At 39.4% G+C, this 22,213-nt stretch overlaps 1 protein-coding gene across 2 annotated transcripts in view; it reads right to left on the bottom strand.

Moving 5' to 3' along the window:
- The window catches only part of gpr158a (G protein-coupled receptor 158a), a 106,174-nt gene that overhangs the window by 63,648 nt on the left and 20,313 nt on the right, over positions 1-22,213 (bottom strand). For both annotated transcript variants that reach the window (XM_049565301.1, XM_049565302.1), the window contains exon 2: positions 20,930-21,035. In XM_049565301.1, the coding sequence (XP_049421258.1) occupies positions 20,930-21,035 (106 nt within the window). The remainder of the gene's footprint in view (positions 1-20,929; positions 21,036-22,213) is intronic.

Here is a 22,213-nt window from a genome sequence, read left to right as displayed (position 1 = left end):
ACGCGAGTTGACTAACCCCCTCCTCACCATGCTGGCTGTGTTTACAACGTAGGACGAAACAAACCAATCACATCTTGTCTTTTGACCACTGACAAGTGGCTCAACCTCACACACCTCATCCCTCTCCTCGCAACACTGCGTTGCTAACAGCTGTTAGCAACCAGCACCACTAACAGCACTAACAGCACTAACAGCTGTCAGTGGCGCTGTTAGCGGAGCTGGTCGCTAACAGGTGTTAGCCGCTGTTAGCTGTGATACCCGATGTTGACCCTTGTTTTTTGAAATTGACAGTCACATTGCCTTTTTGCCTTTTTTCAAATGCACCAGCACTTGTGACTAGCCTGCTTGCTGCTGCTTTTCGTCACACTACCTGCAGGCAGAAACTGGAAACTGACAAGTGAAAACGCGAAAGGTGATTCCGTATTTCTCAAGTATGTCCCTGTACATACCTGTATTTTGAACATGCCGCACGTACATGATGAGACACCAGTCACAATTTATATGGAAATGAGAATTTCGGAGCTTACGGACATACTTAGATACGCTGATGGAGGTAAATACACATGTGCTAGGACACACTTGTGACTGCAAAATTTGTTTGTCTCAAAGAACAATTGAAATTGTCACACATAGTGCCTTTAAATAAACTAAATTTTAGAGCTAAAAAGATAAGTTGATTCGTCAATTGAAACTAAATTATTTAGCAACTACTTTGATAATTTCCCTTTGCAAGCAAATATGCCAAAGATTTGCTGGTTCAATGTGATCTAATAAGTCTCTTAGTTGTCATATTTAGACACTTTTTAGACTGTTTGCATGAAGTTGATGGTTACGTGTAGAGAAGAAAACTACCTGATTAGCATTAGGAAAGTTGGCTGAACGTTGGTTGAAAGACTGACATAACAGGATTATTCAATGTTCACTTAGTTTCACAGGCTCCTGGGTCAAGGTGCTGTGCTTGTTGGACCTGTCCGCCTCCCCTCCCACTCACCCTGGCAGACTTTTTCACTCCTGATACTACTACCCACTTCTCTCTCAGTAAATATGAAATAGTAAATGGAATATCTTAGGACAGCTAGTCAAACAGGACAGTTGCAGACCTTTGGCCCTGGGAAGTTGTTGTTTTTTTTATTTCTTCACAGTTTTGTGACAGTAATTATTTAATTGCAAAAATAATCAGTAGATTGATCAACAAAAAAAGTAGAAATGAACTGATTTAATAGTGCTACCAAACTTCTTTTTTAAAATCAATGCAGTGTACAGAAAATCACTTTTGAAATACTGTTGTGGTCTATATATGATTACATTATTGTAAATCCCCTCTAATTATAAGACATGTTTCAGTATTTTAAACAGAGCACACATAGGCCATGACCTACTTTTATGTGAATGGCATGTGATATTAATTATGTTTGATGATGTTCTGTTGATAGCAAGTAACTCGGGCAGCCATATTGTTCTTTCTGCTGAAGGCACTGACTGTGCTGTCAGAGCGCAGAAATCACGTCAAATTAACAGAGAATTAATTAAGCCTATATGATTGAAAATGATGTGTTTGACTACAGAATCTGTGCAGTTGTTGCTGATAAAATCTGACACGGATGCAAGAAAAATTGCCTTTCAAAACTGAGTTACAATTTAACTATGATAAGAAAATAAATGAAAACTAAAAAGTGTTTCTATTCCTGTCGCCTGTGTCATCTGCTACCTGTGGATGCAGAGATAAGTAAATACCTCATTCATTCTTTATGACAGTCACATGTAAGAGAGCTTGCATTGTGTGTTTCCGGCGCCCCAGGTACCCTCAACAGCACCACTCGTTGTTTACATCCCAGCTGTGGCAGCTGTCAATCACATGCACTCTGACACATTAATTGCCATGGTGACATGTGTGTGACCGCGAGCGAGAGCCTTTTTATCGGAGTGCGTCATGTTGTCAGGCAAGCATGGTCTGCCTGTGACAGAGCACTTACAAAAGGGCCGCAGGACTCAAAAAAAGACAGAACACACTCGGTCTCTTGTTCTGTTTCTCTCTTGCCCTCTGGCTCGTGTGCAATTTCTTCTAGCAGTGGTGCTTGTAACATCACTGTGATCAATTCATAATTTAATAGTGACCTAATATCAATTAAACTCATATTAAAGCAATAAACAGAAACCAGAACATCTTCTCAGCACTGGCACAGGGAAAACAGCGTTGTACACTATGTGGCCAAAAGTGTGTGGACACTGCTGTCTCATTGTTTTCTTTTGGTCTGGGGGTATTTTTCATGATTTGGGCTGGACCCTTAACTCCGATTAAGGGAATTTTTAATACCATAGCACCTGGGTCTACAACAGGGGGTCTGTGACAGGTGATTTTTGTTTGTTTGTTGTTCTCTTTCAATTAAAAAAAAATTGAAATATGTATGAAAATACACAACATTAATGACAGGCTAACTGTTACCCATAAATCCTAGTGCAAAACCACTGTGTGGTGCTTATTCATAACAGTGAGGTGAACAAGTTAGCTAGCAGTTACATACTATTGAACCATATTGGCCAATTAGCTGTATCATTATTCCAAGTGTATGGATATTCATGTGAGCCACAGTGGATCATTTAGTAACTTTTTGAGCATGAGACTCTACCATCAGCAAAATTTAAGGCGAGGCTAACACACCTAACCATGCTGCAACTGCTGCTGATTGAGCAGCTATCCAGAGAATTATCTAAAGTGCAACTCAATTTTATACAATATATGTAGAAGGAGGTCCCTGCACAGTCTCTTCTTGAACTAAGGGGTCCTGAGCCTGAAAAATGATGAAGACCCCTGCAATATCTAATGATATGTTAGACAGTGCTCAGTATTCAAACTTTTACAATTCAAGAATATTAAAAAAAACACATATCACCATCCAACACCTCTGGGATAAACTGTAACTACCACTGCGAGCCATGGGCCCATTTCACAACAGCAATTTGTGAGCACTACTTACACAAAGACTGCAAATAATGCCATTAGCTGTTTCACAAATTATTATCACTTGCAAATTGCAGATAAATTGAGAATCCTACAGTCCTCTCACATGCTCATGCGTTGGTCACAAGTACTGGGTTTCATTCATTAGTTAAACGTGTCAAACTTAGTGCAAGAGGAAATTATCACGTGTTGCAAGTCGCAGCTTGTACGTTTGAGATTCAGTGAAACAGGCCACTGCTTATATCAGTCCAACCTTACTCATGTTCTTGTGGCTAAATGGGAGCAGATTTTAAAATATTTTGGCGGATGACATGCAAAAATATTTTACAGCTGGACGTGAACTAGGGAGTGTCGTATTAAATTCAATGAAATCTCCTAAGTATAGCCTTTTTATATATCTTTTTGTGAGTTTTGTAAATCACAAATGAGATATAAGATATGTCCTGGTTTATACAAAATACATCAATTATCTGTTTTGTTGTATATACTATATTGCCCAGAAGGCATTTGTTTGACCCTTACTGACACTGCAAGTTTAAAGCCCACCAGCAGGCAGACACGTTTAGTGGTGGTGTTGTGAGAATTATGACTATATACTGGATTCCAATTATTGGCTTTTTCTTTTTATTTATGGCTTTAGGCTGTTTTCAGAGTTGTATGTTGACCTTGACCTATTCTGGAAGATGACCAGATACTGCAAAGTGCATGACCTCTGAAGTGCACACTGACAGGAAATATTCTTCTCCATAAAAAGTATTGTATTTCACTCTAATGGAGAAACAATATATTCAGATCGTTAAAAGTGAATAAGAAAAAAAAAATTATCTCAGAATTCGGATAATAATCTGATTACCTCAGAAAAAAAGTATAATGTTTTTTTCCATAAATGTTTTGAATGTGTGATAAAATAAAAAGTATATTTTTGTAAAATCAGAAGAGCTTTCAAAGTATGTCTTGTTTAAAGCACAATATAGTGTAAATACTGGTGCTAGCAAGACAATTAGGACCTCAATAACTTTTAAAGTAAATTCACATTATAAATTCACTATTGCTGCATATTGCATAAATCTTACTCTCCATACTCTTCCTCCTGACATCAAACACAGCCGTTCTCCTCCATCACCTTTCTGTAACATGAAGCAGGGGAATTTAAACCAACTCTAAGAGCAGCACTAATTGATGCAGAGGCCAGTTGTCTTCCACCTGACCAGGAAACCAGGAACTAGCTCAATTCTGCCGGCTAATTAATGCCTGCTGAGGACTCTCCCTCTCTTTGAAATAAGCCCACGCTCTTCTGGTCCAGCACAGTGCCTAATCAACCACTAATAGGCCTCTGTAGATATTTGTAATGATCCTACAGAGTGCAACATAAACCCTGAGGAAAGCTCATCCAATAATTACAGACTGAACTATAGAAAGTACAGAAAGGAGGTTGGAAAGAGAAGACTTGGCCTGGAGGTAATTCAATCTGCTCATGCAGTGCAGTTGGGTCTGTGCGTGTGTTTACATGTATGTGCGGTGTGTTGCTCAGGATGTATATGAAGACGCTGGGGAAATTAGACGGTGTTTGTTTTAAAGGATGAATGAAAAACAAGGAAGTTTTACCTGCTTTTCTAAACAAGGAAGTTTAATATCTTTTGTGGTTCTGGAGGAGATTTGTCAAGTCTGAGAAAATAATCACCAGTGTTATCTCGCCTTGGGCTTGGAGAGACATTAACCAGGCATGGAGGGTCTAACAAAGAGACACTATCAAGTTGCATTTAGGGATGTCTGGGCTCCAGGGCTTTGGGAGTTTGACCCATTCTGAGGACTAAAAGTTGGGCTTGTTGGTCTGTATTTTATCTTGGCCTGTGTTGACCTTTTTTTCTTGACTCTTGCAAGTTACTCCAACTAATGGGAGGAAAATTGCTCAAATAGCCCTTTGACTTGGCTGTGTTTGGATGGGTTCAAATTTTTGATGACATCCAGCTCTTGTTTCTTTTGAGTTTGGGTGCACTTTTTAGACATCCCTTTGGACAAAAGCTTCTGCCAAATAAATGTTATGCAATGTAATGAGATGGGAACCAAGAGGCTTGATTAAGGCAAGGTTTTAACCAAAAATATAAATATCACCATTAATCATTAACTGTTAAGTGATATGTTTTATCAGGGAACAAACTGGAGAAATCTAAGGAAGACCAACAAGGATCCAAGTAGGATCCCTGTTTTCAGGCTGAATAGACACGCAATAGCTTTTGTTTGTAGAGAGTAAAATATAACAGTAGTAGTAGAATTTTCAGGAGAAAAAGAATGACAGGTCAATAAAAAATAACATACAGTATAAAATAGACAGTGTACAGATACGTAAATACATGCTCTAAAATGTGCTTTGAAATGTATTTCTATTAGGTTACTCAAACTTAGTGACATATTCTAAATACTTAGTGTCCTGTGGCAGGTGCACTGCACACGCCCTCTGTTTCTGGGAAATGCGTGCCTTGAATAAATTTTACACTGTGTCCCAACAGCAAGCCAGCGTCACTCTCTGTCTACACTGACTATGAAATATGCACTTCTGTATTTTATGTTAACAAACCATGAAACTATACCTATTAGCTCTGCGGTCAACTGGAGACGTAACTACTTAAAAGATGGGCGAGTACTTTCTATCTCCTGCACTTTTCAAACAGAAAACACACATTACTGGAAATGACAATAAAGCCAATAGCAAGTAGGTTGTTATTAGTGATGGTCATTTTCCAGAAACTTTCAGCTCCTCTGTGATCTCCCTCCAGCCTGCCACCTTATTTAGGTTTTTGCTGTTAAATGAGAAGGTATCATACAGATAATTTCTCATTTTAGCTCCATGAATCTGCTGTCCTTCGTCCATTGCAATGCTTTCAAACTGAGCAGGTATAAAGAGAAACAAAAGTTTAGCTGAAAATGGCAGCGCTTTGTCACTCGCAGCCAGGTAAGACATTCAAACAGAAAACAATTCAATTGAACTGATGCTTGCTTGCGTCAGGCTCAGCAAGGACACTGTGTTAGAGCAAATAAAACAAAACAAAAAATGCAGTAATCCCTTCAAGTAATCTATTGTTAAAGACAGTTATTATATTAAAAAATATACCACAGATTATAACTGTAACTGTTAAAGAACACAGTTATTCCTATTCTGTTACCTCCCAACCCTGAAAGCAGATGCATATGAGAGAGAGCAAACGAGACAGAAAGGAAAGCAGAGAGAGAATAAAGAATTTTGATGTCAGTATCTTTGCTTCAGGCCATGTTGATTCTAAAAAAAAATGTTTAGCTATTGGGCAGGGACTGGGCTAAATAAATTGGAGCTTGGTCTGGTTTAGACCACAATTTCAGGCCTGTGCATTACTGAAACTCAGACACACAAAGAGACACTGCAGAGAGCTGGATGGCTGTGGCTCTGTGCTCAGAGGGACAGCTAGACAGCCAGCCAGGCCTTTAAATGAGGTCAACTAGCAGAGTTAGCTGGAGCAGAGCTGCCCGGACAGCGGGACCTCGCTTTGGGTGAAGTCCAAAGACTAAAGCCTAAACACCAGTAAGATAAACACTCAGGCCTAGAGGGAGCTTAACACCGCCATCAGGCTGGGACTAGTAAACACACAACAGACACCACTGGGATATTGCTGTCATAATCACATTCACAGCTTATGTAAGTGTCAAAGTGAACCAGGCAGGCATATATTCATTCCACGTTCACACAGTAAAATGCACAGTAATGTTGACTCTTGCAACTTGTAACGGACAGTCCTGCAAATAGACATGTACACACACTCGTGCACATGAGCACAGAAAACAAGAACAGTGAGTACTGAGGGATCAGGCGCGCACAACGTTTTCTGACATCCTCAAAGCAGCCTTCAGGGATGACAGGCACAAATAGTGTCATGGGTGATGAGGAACAGGGAAGTCGGAAGCTATCGTCCACTCACCCAACACTTAAACTCCCCTCATATACAGTAACTGCAACAGTAGCAAGTCTCCTTTATGTGAAATCCCTGTTATCCTAATTTGTAGCTTGACAGGGATTCAAGGAAGCCTCATTTAAAAGTTTTAAGTCACCACAATTTAAAAATCATACTACAGAATATGAATATACAGGCGACCCTCCGGTTCCCAGCCCAAGTCCCTATGGACTGAGCTACTGCCGCCCACAGTAGACTAACATTGTCAAAGAGACTCCTGTAAATCAATGGACACATTTTTTTGAGAATCAACACCCACAAATTGATTCGTTTCACCATCGGGATTTGATTAATTCAGTTTGATAACAATTCTATATTATTAATGAGCCGCACTCTTAGTGAAGAGCTAAACTGGAAGTAGCAAGCTCGGCCAGCAGAAGACTCTTGTCTGCTTGCTCAAAGGGCCCAATAATGTTAAAGATCTGGGTCTTTTTACACAGGGGAAGTCAAACTTTTTTGGCTTTAAGTACCACTAATCAAAAGTCAAAGAAAGAAATGGGCCCAACCCCAAGCGCTGTATCCAGTTCTCTTTATACATCCATGGGTAGGGTACTTGCTCTTACCCTTGCTCTGGATGAAGGGAAGGCTCGTGTGGCCAGCAGTATTAATCTCCTTTCAGTAGTTTTTGTTGACAGCTGGTCTTGGTGGTATTTCTTCCATATTTGTAATTGGACAGCTGGGTAAAAAGTGACAGTAATAAGTGTTTTATCCAAAGCTGAACTTTTTTCAACTCTTGGCAGGCAGAAATAAAAAACAAAAACAAACATGCAGCGCTCAGCTCAGACACTTTGCACTTTGGCACTCCCATTGCAAAAAATTCAAAAAACAACTTATGACCACTGGAAAAAATGCTTTCGCGGACATATATTGCTACAAGGTAAACTGCACTTAATGCACTTTGATCGATTAAGTTCATCTGGAGAGAACGTGCAGATTTTTTCCCCGTTGACCAATGGATTAGTTGAAGAGTGGGTAGAGTTCCAATTGATCAAGATTTTTTTTGGCTGACAACAGCCCTAGAATATGTATTTGATTTTGTCAGATTGATTTTATTTAATCATATGTTCGAATCCAAAACTAGTGTATTTGCACAACATGGGATAAAACTGTTCGTCCAACCTGCTGCAGGTCATAAATATTAACTTATGTAATGCAAAATGGTTGTGCATAACAGATAATAATAACGACAACCCATTTGTGATTTAGCACTACAGATGAAAAAACCCCAGATACAGAAACAGTTTGCTGACCTTGTAAAATGCAACTGCTTGTGTCCCTGTATTATATAGCTTACATTAGCAAGTTACTAGAGAGCCAGTAGCTTGTGTTCATGAGATCTGGGTAGCGATTGAAACTAATTCACTTCAATTACAAGCAGTCGAAAAAGAGCTTGCTTTGGTGTCTGGAATTACCATTTAGGCACACAGTGAGCAGCTTCGATATCAGCAAGAAGCTTGGACTAAAACCCCTGCTCTTTCATGTTGAAAGGAACCAGCTGAGACGTCTTGGGCATCCGATCCTCCTTGATGCCTCCCTGTGGAGGTATTCCTCCACAGGTCCAATTGGGAGGAGACCGTGTGGCAGACCCAGAACACACTGAAGGAATTATATATCCCTACTGGTATAGGAATGGATGTAGGATGTAGCAGTGGAGAAGGAGGTCTGGGTTCTATTGCTCAGCCTTGTGTGGACCCACATAAGTGATGGACAGATGGTCCAAAACTTCATGTGGAATATATGTTTGATTTGTTGGATTTTATATCTGTGTATATCTGAGTCACCTTTTTGTGGCAACACTGAGGCTCACTGCAGGGTTTGGGTTATGTAAACATCTTAATCAAACCTTAACCCAAGTGTAGTCATCATTCGGGTTACTTCTGTATATGTAAATCAAGGTACTGTCAATCTTTTTGTCTGTATCCCTTATTCTTTCTCAGTCTATTTCTATCCTCTGTGAGCATATGGCTGTACTCATTTCACATCCAATCTCATGGGTCCCTAGACAAATGTTACCTCTACATTCCACTCTTTTCCAATCCTCCCTGGACGGAGTGTTTGCTTTCTGCCTTGGTTTACGGTATGCTGCTGAGGCTGGGCACAACGAATGTAAGACTGCGCCCGGGGGCGACTGTACTCAAGTCTTCAAAGTGTTTCCATGTAAATTCAGAGTTCCAGCTTTATCCGCAGAGCCAATTAGAGGGACAGTGGTTCAGGAAAGGCTGCACTGCTGAGGGCCGGGGGCCAGAGTTTTAAAACCAGAAGTGTCCTGTGATCTCTCGTCCCACTATGTTATAGCCAACGGCCCTCAACCTTGATGTTTTCATCTCTAATACCCCTCAGGAGATAGGATCGCTTTACACAGAGCATTTTTCTTTCAATGTAAAGGCTGTGTATCAGTGGTTTCATTTATTAGTTACACAAAAATGTCCTTAGATGACAAGATAGAGCAATTACAAACTGAATCCTCTAAACTTTTATGGATACTGAATGATGAAACGTAGGCAATGTTACAAAAATTTTCAAAGTATACTCAAGTTGTCTGACCCAGACTGTGTTGGCAGGACATGCCATTGGATGTTTCATTTTTTTGCTGCTATAAAAACATTTTGAAAAAAGGTTTCTTTTCTTTCTCCAGCACTGAAAACTTTTAAAAAACATTTCCAAGATGTAACACTCCATCCATCTGCCAAGCTGTGGAACTATCTCCATCCTTAAACTTCTTAAAGTGCTTGCTACAGTGGAAGGAAACTAACATTCACTGCCTTTTTCTTTTCTGGTCTTGAGTACAACTTAATGTCTTGGTCTCCCTACTTTAATACAATGCGGCATAATTCACCCAGCACAAAAGGATTTGCTCAAATTGAAGGGTGGATTTATATCTGCTGGCGCGCAGCAGTATTCTATTTCCTTCCTGTCAAGCCCCCTTATCAACTCTGAAGCATAATCACAGCTTTGGTGAGATCACTGTAGATAATTAGCAATTACCCTATTTATAGACTCCTGAACATACTCTAATAGGCAACATACCAAGGAATGTAGTTAATTAGGATGCTTTGTGTCCTTTTTCTCCACCCAAACTGCTGAAACGAGATCAGCAGGTTGAAAGGGCTGTGGCCTGGTGTGAAACTACCCTTGATACAGGTCCCCTGAGGGAATCCCTGCCCCACTACGATCCCGTGTTTCTCATAGCAGGGAGATTCCCAAGTTGCTAAAAGGCTATTTTTATCTTACGATACGTGGATGGGTCTGCAGATGAAGGGGTAAGCGTTTTTGTTCAATGAGTGTAGAGGGAATACTCGGACGGGGAAGCTGTCAGAGAAACAAGCAGATACTGCGACTCACCTAATGTGCATCACATTTACAAAGGGGTTTGGGGAATTTACAGGATGTCAAATGAACACTCGACTACCAGAAGAATGAGATATATGCAACATAAAACTATGTGCTACCTTATGACTTTGTCTATGATTTCAAGAAAACATGACCAAACCATGACCATTTAAAATTTGTGCTTTAAAAACAATAAATTCCTGGTTTTCATCATTTTTAACCAGGAATGAAAGTTTGCGTTTTTGTAAGCAAAGATACCACACTGATATAGACATCATAACAACTGTCAAGCCAGAAATCATTGTATCATAGAAAGTTTGTAATTTTTATGAAACAGTAGAAAAGTTCTATTACACACACACACACACACACACACACACACACACACACACAAAAAAGGACATTTAAAATAGATTTTATATCGTGCTCTGAGCTAGGTTGGGAAGTAACGGAATTTGAGAAATGGCTTTACGTATTCAAAATACAAAATATAAGTAACTGTATTCTGTTGAGTTAAGATGTGGTATTATGAACACAGTTAGTGTCTTTAAAAGAGGATTACTTAAATAGACTGCTATATCTATTTTTGTTTAATTTAAACCTTTTGCGTGTCTTAACTGAATGGGACACAAGCGAGCATCAGTTTGATTGAATTGTTTTCCACTGGAATGTTCCAACTGGTCACAAGCAACGCAGCGCTGCAGTTTTAAGCTTGACTTTGGTGGGATGCCCTGTTTTTCTTTATTCATGTTGCCCGCTATGATAGTGCCGCCATAGACAAGGGGGGGCAGATTCATGAAGTTGAAATGAGGAATTATCTCTGCTGCATCTTCTCATTCAAGTACAAAAACCTAAATTAGGTTTCAGCTGGCTGGAGGGAGATCACCGGGGAGCTGAAAGTTTCTGGTAAACAACCATTGCTTAAAACAACCTACTTCCTCTTGGCTGTATTGTATGTTATTTCCAGTAAATATACCACTATAAAAAAAAATGTGTGTTTTCAGAGAGAGCACGACTCGCTTGTCGTTACCACATGGTGTAAAGTTCATATGAGGCATGCATTTCCCATAAATAGATTTTTTTAAAGTGTGTGCAGTGCACCTGCTGTACGACACTGGCAGCTGAGATGCACAGCCAGGATGCTGTCATGTGTTTTTGGCATGGAAATAAAAGATCCAGGCAGATGAGCTCAGCAAGACGATTTTGAAGTATTCCAAAAATAATCCAAAGTATTTAGAATATTTCACTTAATTCAAGTGATTAAATAGAAAATTAGAAATAGAAAAATGCATTAAATTACATTTTAGGGCACGTGTTTGGTAACCTGGAGTGGAATTCTCAAAAGTAACACTGTCTCAGAGATACATTACTAGCTTTAAATGGGATTATAGAAGTAAAATTCATATAAAACAACAATTTAACTGTATATGTCATTGGTTTTGTTTTTTATGTTGCACACAGCGTTCATTTTAGCAATGAAATACTTACTAAGCCTGACAGTTTCATTTACAGTACAGCTGCCATTTGGATTTTCTTGAAGAAAATGATTGCTGACACAAAAGAAAAGTCATTATGGGACTGAATGAGGCCTAAAACCTTTGCATGCAAATGAAGCAACAATTCTGATGGCCAAATCAATCTTTTTCACTGACACACACTGATTAATGAATTTCAGTTGGCAATCAGTTTTCAAAGTGTTTTCAAATGAATCCCATCAATTCAACCTGCCATATGTCCTTCTCAGGCTGAGAGAGTAAACCAACCGAAACAAAAAAAAGGCTCTTGTGCACTTAAGTAATTCATCCATAATTCATAAGTGTACATGACACTCTTGTGCCAGGACCCTGGGAAATGTTTGTTCTTCTGTAGCTGTTGCCATCCTTTGCTGATAAAGGACTTGTTATAATAGCTGCCAATAAAATACATGGCCTTTGTCTGATCTTCACAGCTGTAAGTAAAGATTGCAGCACAAAAGACAATGGGATGTAAATCACAGGAACAATGTGTAACATGAATGGCTGGGCACCACTGGGGTTAATGCCATTTATTTTTAATCCAACTATCACAGCTCAACTACTGTTTTATTTCAACAAGGTTTAAATCGCTCTTAGGATAGGATAAGTGTTTATTTAGGATTGGTGATACAGTGGTTGTGTTTGGAACAAAGGTAAGCCATCAGAGAATGAATGTAAGTCAAAATAATGTCCTTACAAGTGAGGACAACAAGTGTGTGTTGTGTGCACTTTTCTGTTTGCAAAAATAAGACAGAGAGACAGAAGGTGAGAGCAGACAGAGCAGGAGGGTAGCAGCAGTTGTTTAACACTGATGGCGTTATTAATTCAGCAGCACAAGGTACACAGCGGAGAAATCAGCGTGTGATTGAGATGATAGCCGGCTGGGCCAGGACAACCTTGTGAACCAAGGTCAAGATGTAGCAGTGATTCAACAGACAGAGCTGGAATATCCACTTTGGCTTTTCAACAACAGAAAGAGCACCAAGGCAAGGCCAAAATAAACCACACATGCTGTTGAGTGTACAAAACACAAGGACCATCACATGTCCCCTGCCACGTGGTGGTTTGGCTCCTGTTGTGGGTGTGTTTGGGGAAGGATGTGTATGTGAATAGTGTGTGACATTTACAGCCATATGGGTTATTAGTTTTAGTGCAGGAATGAGTGAAATTTTATGCAAGTGAATTTGTACTTTAATGTCACATCCAACTGGTGGGAATACGTTGACTGGAAAAAGAAGAAACCAAAGACAAAAATGACAAAGGGGACTAAAAGTTACTGTCAGGTTTCTGAAAGTACAGTCACATCATGAACATGATTCCAGCTCATCTAAAATGGCTAGAAACATGGTTAACTCACAAACAAGAGTTGACTATCATGCTAGTAGCTCTGTGTTGTTAAATTAGGCTAAATTCTAATGCTAACATACTGAAACGGACATGTAAGGCCCCGATCAGACAGAGTTTTAGCAACCTTGGGCAGCTTTTTGTTGTTGTTTTCAACGAGAGTTAAGTGTTTTGCTCTTTGCTTTTGTGTTGCTGAGAGCCTCACATTTTTCTGCCCTATGTGCCTTGCATTTTTGGAGTAGGGCCCTGAACACCTTAAGCTGAAAAAAATTAAAGTTAAAGCAAAAAGACACCCATTGTCATTGGCATTTTTCCCATTTTCCAATCAGATGAATAGAGAGGCGGGCCTTCTGTGGTGGCGATGACAACAAGTGGTAGCAACATGGTTTGTGTTAAGCTAAAGTTTGCTTACTTTCAACGTTGTCCAGGACAAGCTGCTAGACATATGTTAAAGAACTGCACCCCTTTAACTACTTTGACCAACCACAAATCGGCTCTACAACTGACAGCGGATTGTCAGGCTTTCCCCATCTCTTCCTTAAATAACCCTTGAACCGCCCATCATCCAAGCAAAGCTTGTGGACCAGCTGGTGGTACTCCCTGTGATTTCACCTCTCTCTAAGGGTCTCATGTACCCGCACAGATCTCTGTCTCAGTTTCCCTGTGTCCAACGTACTATTTGGAAACATCTTCTCACCCTCAGAGCCAGGGAAAGTGCAGCCTCTCAATTTTTAAAGCAGATTTTAAGGTTCAGATCTGTGAGTTTACTTCGAAGCAAAATAGTGGTTAGGCTGAGCAGAATTGATTTGGTGGTTGCCTCGCAACAACAACAAAAAAAAGATGCAGGCTGCAAAATGCGCTATGTCTGATAAGGCCCTTAACATGCTGATGCTTGTCAGGTGTGTATTATGTTCACCGTCACCGTTAACAATGCTAACATTTGCTTAATAGCACAAACAGTACAGCTGAGACTGAAGGGAATGTCATCAGCATAAGTAGGACTGGACCATCATATATTTTATAAACTGATGATGTCTCTAGGTAGAAGTCAGGTAATCATCAAAGTATTATAATTACACTTAGAGGGTTAATGAATGTGTGTGCCAAATATTCAGTGCAAAGCGCAAGTGTCAACCTAATGGTGGTGCCAAAGGAAAAGTCAAGGTTCCATGGCTGAAAACAGGTACAAGCCAGATGATGCAATGCTGTCACTGATTTTAAACAAAATCTATGCACTACATTTTTAGATTTAAAACCCAAAAGGTATTATGACACTACACAACACTTTCACCTCTGCAAACAATCAAGATAAGAATAAAAAGCAGTCTTTCCTGTATGTCTGATCAAAGTCTGATGCTTTCATCTCATTCTCAATTTATAAATGTTCATTTCTAACCAGTGGCCCTCACTCCTCTAACTCAGCAGCCCTCAACAGGAAACAGCGCAGAGTCAGGAGTCCTTGTCGTGCCGGCTGGAGTAATCATTCAGGTTATGTGTCACTGCCTTTCACAGCCTACAGTCCCCCAGGGCCCCACCACTTGTTCCGAGCAATAAGCTAATTGATTGAAACATTCATCATCATCCACAGCCGCGTTCTCGTATGAAAGGTGCCCCCAGGGCGGCAAAGTCCTAGACTTTTGAAGAACAGTGAAACACACTAATGGAAGTGCCATTAGTGAGAGATGAGAGGTAGGAAGAAAGACAGGAAAACGTCAGCCTCAAACAGCATGTATACACCTTTTCAACAGGAAATTAAGTCGAGATTGTAGTTGATAATCTTTGGGCACCATGCTTGGTTATGTAATGATTCATCTAGCTTCACCATGATTGGCATAAATCAGAGCTGTACTGTGTAGTTAATCAAAGAAAATACAATGTTTGCTCTTGGCTTAATACATGCAGCGACTGGTCTGCAGTCAGAGTTTATAATAAAATTGATTGCTGTGTATTATATTGTCCTTGACAGCAGCGTTGGCGTATTCTGGCTGATTTTCTCTGTTGCAAGTTCTCGTAATATGATGGTGATATATGTAGTGCCTGTTTGCAAAAGCTTGCAAAGCTTATCTACAACAACATGGGAATTGTGTACTGTTTTTTCCTCAGCAACACAGCAGCATTTTATCAAGTCATATTTGTACATGATTAAAGCTGCAGTAGATAACCATTTTTAGCAAATATGACAAAAGTTATTTTCTATATTCTTACAATATTACATATGGCAGATATTCTGTGTGTTTCTTTATAGTGCTCCTAGAGGCATTTGCAAGAATCTCAAATATAACCAAAAACAGGGTCCATAAAGACATTATTAAATGAATTTAAGGACTTTCAAGTAATTTTTCAAGCATTATTTTTTTCATTTTCAAGGATTTCACTCAAAGCAATTATTGTTTTAATATAGTTTTTGTTTATTAAACTTAAATAGTGTCATCAATGTCTCTCTTTTCAGTAAAGGGTTACCTATCACACTCTTTTCAACAATCATACATACTTAAAAGGCTTCTTTTTAAGAAATTCATTGTTAAATAAACTAAAAAAGAGAAAATCCTATAAACAATATTCACAAGAAACAAGCTGCTCAAAATTCATAATAATAGGTCATTTTACACAAAATTCCTGCAGTTATTGTGTTCACTGTGTGTTAATTATGCGGTTTATTAGGTATTCTAAAATGTTATTGTTATGCATTAAATATAACATGTAATATGTCACTTAGTCACGGGTCATCAATCTACTCAGTCATAGAAAAAACGTCCCTTAAGTCCCTTAAGGAAAAGATCGGGAGCCTGGAAACAGAGCCAAGCAGTCCAGTTTCTCTCAGATCATTTGAATTACAATATGCTCAAATGATATTATGGGATTTTTGCCCAGTGATGCCAAAATTAAACTGCCTGCCCCAGCTTTCAGCCTGAAAACTTCTTTTTCTTAAAAAGGCAGGTCACTTTTATTTATACAGCACCAAATCATAGCAATAGTTCTCTCTGTACACTAGCATACTCTTTTGATGTATGGTCTAATGTAACATATATGATTTAAAACAAGAGTTTGGCTGGGCTATTTCTATAGCAAAGCTCAACTGCAGCTCCACTGAGAAAAAGAAAGGGCTTTGTGAAAATGACCAGTGAGGAAAGACTCGAGGAGAACTGTTAACAATTGTTGGATTTTAAAATAGCACGGCCATCAAATAACCATAGGTTTCTGACACTGTTGGGTTGTTGTATTTTTCTTGTCAACAGTCCGAGCCTCACTTTGTTTTGCCTTCCTCTGCTTGCCTGCTGAATCAGTCATCCATAGCATCTGCCTCCATCTGAGTTTGGGCTGCCTGCATGCTTGGCTGGGCAAACAGCAGCTTGAGAGGCAGGATGTGAGGGGAGGCCAGGGAGCCGGCTGGCTGGCTGGAACGACTGCATTTTGTCAAATTCAATCGCTGGAATGGTGGCACTTAAAACGCTGCTAAGAAGCAGTAGAACAACAGCGGATGTGTGATGAAAGGAATTCATAGACGTGCATGCAAAACAGAATGTGTAAGTGTGTAAGTGCAGTGTTGCTTCAAATGCTGTTATAAAGAGCATCTGAGGGTGGAATGGAAATGTGACTACGTCAGTGAAACACTTTAGTAAATAAACGGCGCCAACGCCAACTGAGCCAACGGCTTTGTCTCCAATAAAACAAAGAAAATAGTCCTAACATGGATCTGTAGCAGCCCAAAGTGATTGTCTTTTTTATTCAAATGGCCCCAAAGAAACCCATTAAACAACAAATCACTGTACGTGTGGAGGGAATACCTGCATGAAAAAAAAAATACAGCAATAACACAAAATGAATCCCTGTTTGTAAATACGGGGCATCCCTCCCAAAGCTGTTTTTATCACATTACCACACACACACGCACACACACACACACACACACACACAGCCCAACAAGACTTGATTACACTCCAGTTGAGCTTTCTATTCATAGCTGGAGAGACATCAGCCTCCCACGTCACCTCCGATTTACATGGTCGTGCACTTTAAGACCGGGATGGTAGGTAGTTAGCTGTAATGGATGCGGAGATGGCTTGCTGCAATTCCTACAAGACTGCTAGTGTGTGAAGGGAGATCTTGCTTAATTTATGAATTATGATACAAACTCTGCAAAACACATTCACAAGATATAGTGAGGTGGTAAAATCATTCCTGTTCTTGTGAAATTTACCTTGGGAATGTTGCAAGAACTTATACTTTGGGAACAAGTCGATGCCAAAATTCTGAAAACATGATGGTACTCGTTCTTTCTACTACTGTAGGTACCTTGGATGCAATTCTTCTAGACTTGACAGGGCAGTAAATATGCCTACACGAGTGCTAATCTGCAGTTAAATACCAAAGAAAGAAAAAGAAAGCCCACCAGCATGGAAGAAGGACAACAACCCGTGGAATATGGCAAAAAGCTGCAGCAGCAGCTAGGGCTACAACAACAGCTGACCTTGACTCGTTTGAAGGAGCAATTTTCCGAAGGCCAGCGTATTTTGATAATTCTTTGTAATGGGAGCAGCAACGGCAGCAGTGTGATGAAGTGCTTTTTCTTGTCACTGAGAGTTTCGGTAAAACACAGTGCTCATCACTGTCACTCTTTATCCAGTTGTCCAATCACAGTGATGGGAGGGGACCAACTGTCACATCTTACTATACAAGTGCTGAACAACAACAACACTGCAACACTGAAGGCTATGTGTTAATATATGTTCCCTCGCTCACAAAATTTCAGGAACCCACACAGACGAGTATTTGCATTTAAGACAGATCGAATTTATATAATTTAATACAATATGTTTAAGTATGTGGTTTTCATTGTTTGTTTGTTTTTTTACCATGGTTTTGAAGTGGGTGTCAAGAAATCTGCAGTTTCACTGATATTGTTATTGAACACTAAACTTCTGGTATTGTGACATTTTTCTACAGGATTTACCTCCATGTGTATGTATTCCTAGCACCTCTATACCTGTCCTTATCTATGATGATGTGGGCTGATGTGCAGATAATGAGCATTCTTGTATGATTAAGATGATAAAAGTCACACCCTGCAACATGCCATGAACACAGCAGATTTCATCATTCAGCTGTAAGCAAGAAAACTAACACACTCCTGCACTGTAAGCACACAGAGATCATTATTTTGCAAACCCAGCTAAAATCTATACCAGTAACAATGTACTTCTCTCCTTGTAGCCTCCCTACACACACACACACACACACACACATACACGCACGTAAGCACACACACTATGTCAAATGTCTCTGGCATTGACTGTCCACGGAAAGGTGGAAGTACTCAGACAAAGAGAGTGATTAATTATTCAAAGAGGCTCACTGCAATCCATTACATCACATGCATTATGAAGCAGTCTGACTCTGATCTACAGCACCTCTTCAAAATCTATCGCTCTTAATGATGAGACTGAAAAGACAGGTAAGAAGCATCGACCGGAAGACTAGCTGCTAGCTAGCTAGCAGTAATCTGCAAATGCGAGGTAGCATGACAATCACGCTGTCATATAACATGCTATTATCAGTTGCAAGGCTACATGTTAGTGAAAATTGAAAAGCTTGTTTTTTCTCTTGTATGTACTGATTACAGTGAATACATTGGTGTAAAAACAGCTATAATCAATAGTTTTATATTACCAGTGAAACACCAACTCTGCAGGTTCCATTGGTGCCATGCCATTGTTCTGATGGCCCAAAATTCTGAAGCCCCATGAGTCCGAAAAATCTCCCATTGGACCAAAAGCCCATTTCCGTGACAGCCAATTATCTCAAAAACAAATGCCCATTGCTCCTAAGTCCCGTTTCTCTGAAGACACACACTCCTTGCAGTTAATTTCAGTTTCCCAGCACATTTGAGTCTTTAAATCGACCCTCTGTGGCGTTTCCATGCGGCATTTGAGCAACCAAACCCAGGTCTTTTTCACCAACCCATCCCTGCTTTTTCAGTGACTTTTGTGCCACCAAATAGGTTTTTTTTAAGCCAAAACACAGTCTTTCCCTAACCATAACCAAGTGGTTTTTGAGTCTAAACCTAACCACACATTCACCCCAGTGTTACTGACGAATGTAGCGTTTCTGTGGCCTGCAGAAACATATGATGCGAACATTTTTATTTGTGAATGGGTTGTCTAACTACAGACAAAGTGTATTTTTGGAAAGATGGGACTTCTGAGCTATGAGTGTTCGTTTTTGGGATAATGGGCTGTCGGAGAAATGGGCTTTTGGTACAATGCAACATTTTTCTGGTAAAAGTGGCCAAAGAATTTTGGGCCATTGGAAAAAAGGGCAGTCCCAGTTCCCTCAGCTTCAAAGCATTTAGCATCTATCAGGCTAACTTTGTGGTTTTACAGTCATACAGTCATTTTAAACTTTCATTGTGTCATTTCCAGTTATATGCAATTAAAAAGTACCACCCACTGTACACCACACCTGCCCAACATCAAACAGCAATTAAACTAAGTGAGCAAATAGCTGGTGAACATAGCAGAGCATTTAGCAGCTAAAGAGCCAGATATTTCTCTCAGGGGTTGGTTGAGACCAAAAACAGAGCTAAAAGAGAGAGAATATTGGACTTACAATCATCAAATAGGCACAAACACAGCTCCCAATGAACAATAGTGTTGCTCTGGAACAGCTGGAGTAAGACTAAGTACGAAATATTAACTTAAAAGATATGTTGATGACATGTTTCAGCTGCCTCCAAGATGCCAAACAATTAGATACTGTGCAGGTTTAAGTCATGCAGCCACATAAAAGCAGAAATATTTTGACTTGCAAGTTGTGTACATTGCAAATTGGTTGCTATTTATTTTACCTAGAAAAATACAAATGAACAACAGTTCTTCTATTCAAAATGGAGGAAGTGGATTTTGACATCCTCTTAAAAATAGCAGAGAGCTGAGAGTTTTATTATCTTGTCCAAGAGCTCTGCCCACATGTTCCAAGGCCTTGAGACAGACTATTTTTCATCAGTATTAAAATGGCCAGGGCTAGTTTCTTCTCTGCTGAGACTGAGCATGTCTCCTTCACTATCATCACTTAAATTTTAATTTAAATATATTTATTGACCATGTAAAACGACCCTTATGATTTGGAGACATACTGTTTCACTGTTAGTTGTCTAAAACAAATATTGGTCATCTGGATGAGAGGTAAAACTACAAATGAAGTATTGGGCCCATCTGTCAACATAGTTTCATGCAAAGCTGTGCATTCAGTTTCAACACACAGACACATCATACTTCACACTACACAACCTTGATATAGGAAGGGGTGTTAAACAAAGCTTCAGGTGTGACCAAAACACATTTTCTCACTGCAACCTTGACACATCAAGGGATACATTTAAAAAAATAAATGCTGTGTGATTCGTTGCACAGTAACAGCTGTAACTATTGTGCAGTGCACTTAATATATGTTTGATGGAAACACAAAAAGCAAGCAGAGATTTTACTGCTACTGTCACATTTTGCAGAACACTGATCTGCTTTGGAGACAAGTCAAACTAATCCCCTTATACACATTTCTTATCTAAAAGAAGATATTAAAAAAGACATTTTTACGTGCATACTTTTAAACCGCAGCATATAGTGTTCAGTTAAGTGGAAGTAGGTTGTAAAAGTATCATTAAAGAGGATTTACCACAAGATGTACAGATTTAGTGCTTTTCCGTTGAGTGCCTTGTGGAGATGTGACTAAATGCGTGTACGTTACACTTCAGTTTTCCAGAGCGAATCAATCTTCTGTCTAATCCGCATGTTCGGCACACTCACCTCCATAGTGGTCAGGTTGCATCGATGGGTTCCAGCAAACCAGCCGTCAGTGGAGCACTGGTCGATATCAACATCCTGCAGATTAATGTCCACTCTCACCACGCCCCTGCAAGACAGGAGGACACCATTAACCCAGCTGTTGAGGAATTAAGTGTGTCAGTGCAAAGTGAGGAATACTGCATTTGTCCTATCCTCTAAAAATTTGGGGAAATGACAGTGATTTTTTTTCTTTTTTAGGAACGTAACAAAACTAACTGTTAAAATAAATTTGATAGATACCGATAAATAAATGACTGGATGTCAATAACAGATCGAGTCCCAAAGTGTCTATACTACAGATACAAAGTCTTGTTTTGAGTCAATATGATCGATACAAATTAAAAATGGATCTAGCACATCCTGGGTACATGTGCACTCTTCTTATTGCTGCAGTATGTGCGTCTCTGCTGCCGTTGTGAGCAAGCACACAGCTATCACCTCGTTAGTTCAGAGAATTCACATAATGAACATTTATTATTTACCATTAAAAACTGTCTTGTGTTTAAACATGCATGTAATTAAGTAATTAACAGGGAAGAGTTAAAAAAAAACTCATATTAAGCAAATCACAATGTGGTTATTAGAGTTTTTTTTAAAAGTAGCGTATTAATATAGCATTCACCCCATAAATAGTGATATATTTATCTCCCTTACATGATAGCACATTAACTGCTTTTGACAATAAAAACTATCAATATCTGATTTTTGGGATTCTGACCCTGGAACTACTTGGTGTTTTCTTGTATTGCCCAGCCAAAGTAAAAAAATCTGAAGAATTCTCTAAAACTACTGACACATTCTTAAGAAACTCAATACAACTATTCAATGTAACAATCAACAACAAGATCCCACTTCTACAACTTCTAACATTGGTGCTCATGTTAACAAGAATTACTACAATATAATATCCAGTGCAGGCATTTAAACAAAGAAATGAGGCCAGATATGAGGAGGGAAAACACCATCCACATACAGCACCTTATCCAAAGTCAATAAACCATATTGACAAAAAGAGAAACCTAATATTTGTATTTGTGTAGTTAAAAATAGGGCTGGGTATCAGTACTCAATGCCTTTCATGTATTGACCAAAATACCCCAGTGCCAAGTAGTATCACAACTTCTCCAGTCAAATGATACCTACCTTTACTCCTTTTTGTACCTAGCTCTTAAAAAAAATAGACTATTTGTATGGTTTGCTTGCAGCCAAGCACTATGAGCACCTACAATTTATTGCAACATGATT

The sequence above is a fragment of the Epinephelus fuscoguttatus genome, linkage group LG21 (genome assembly GCF_011397635.1).
Source record: "Epinephelus fuscoguttatus linkage group LG21, E.fuscoguttatus.final_Chr_v1".
Lineage (NCBI taxonomy): Eukaryota > Metazoa > Chordata > Actinopteri > Perciformes > Serranidae > Epinephelus > Epinephelus fuscoguttatus.
This window is presented reverse-complemented; position numbering and strand designations above follow the sequence as displayed.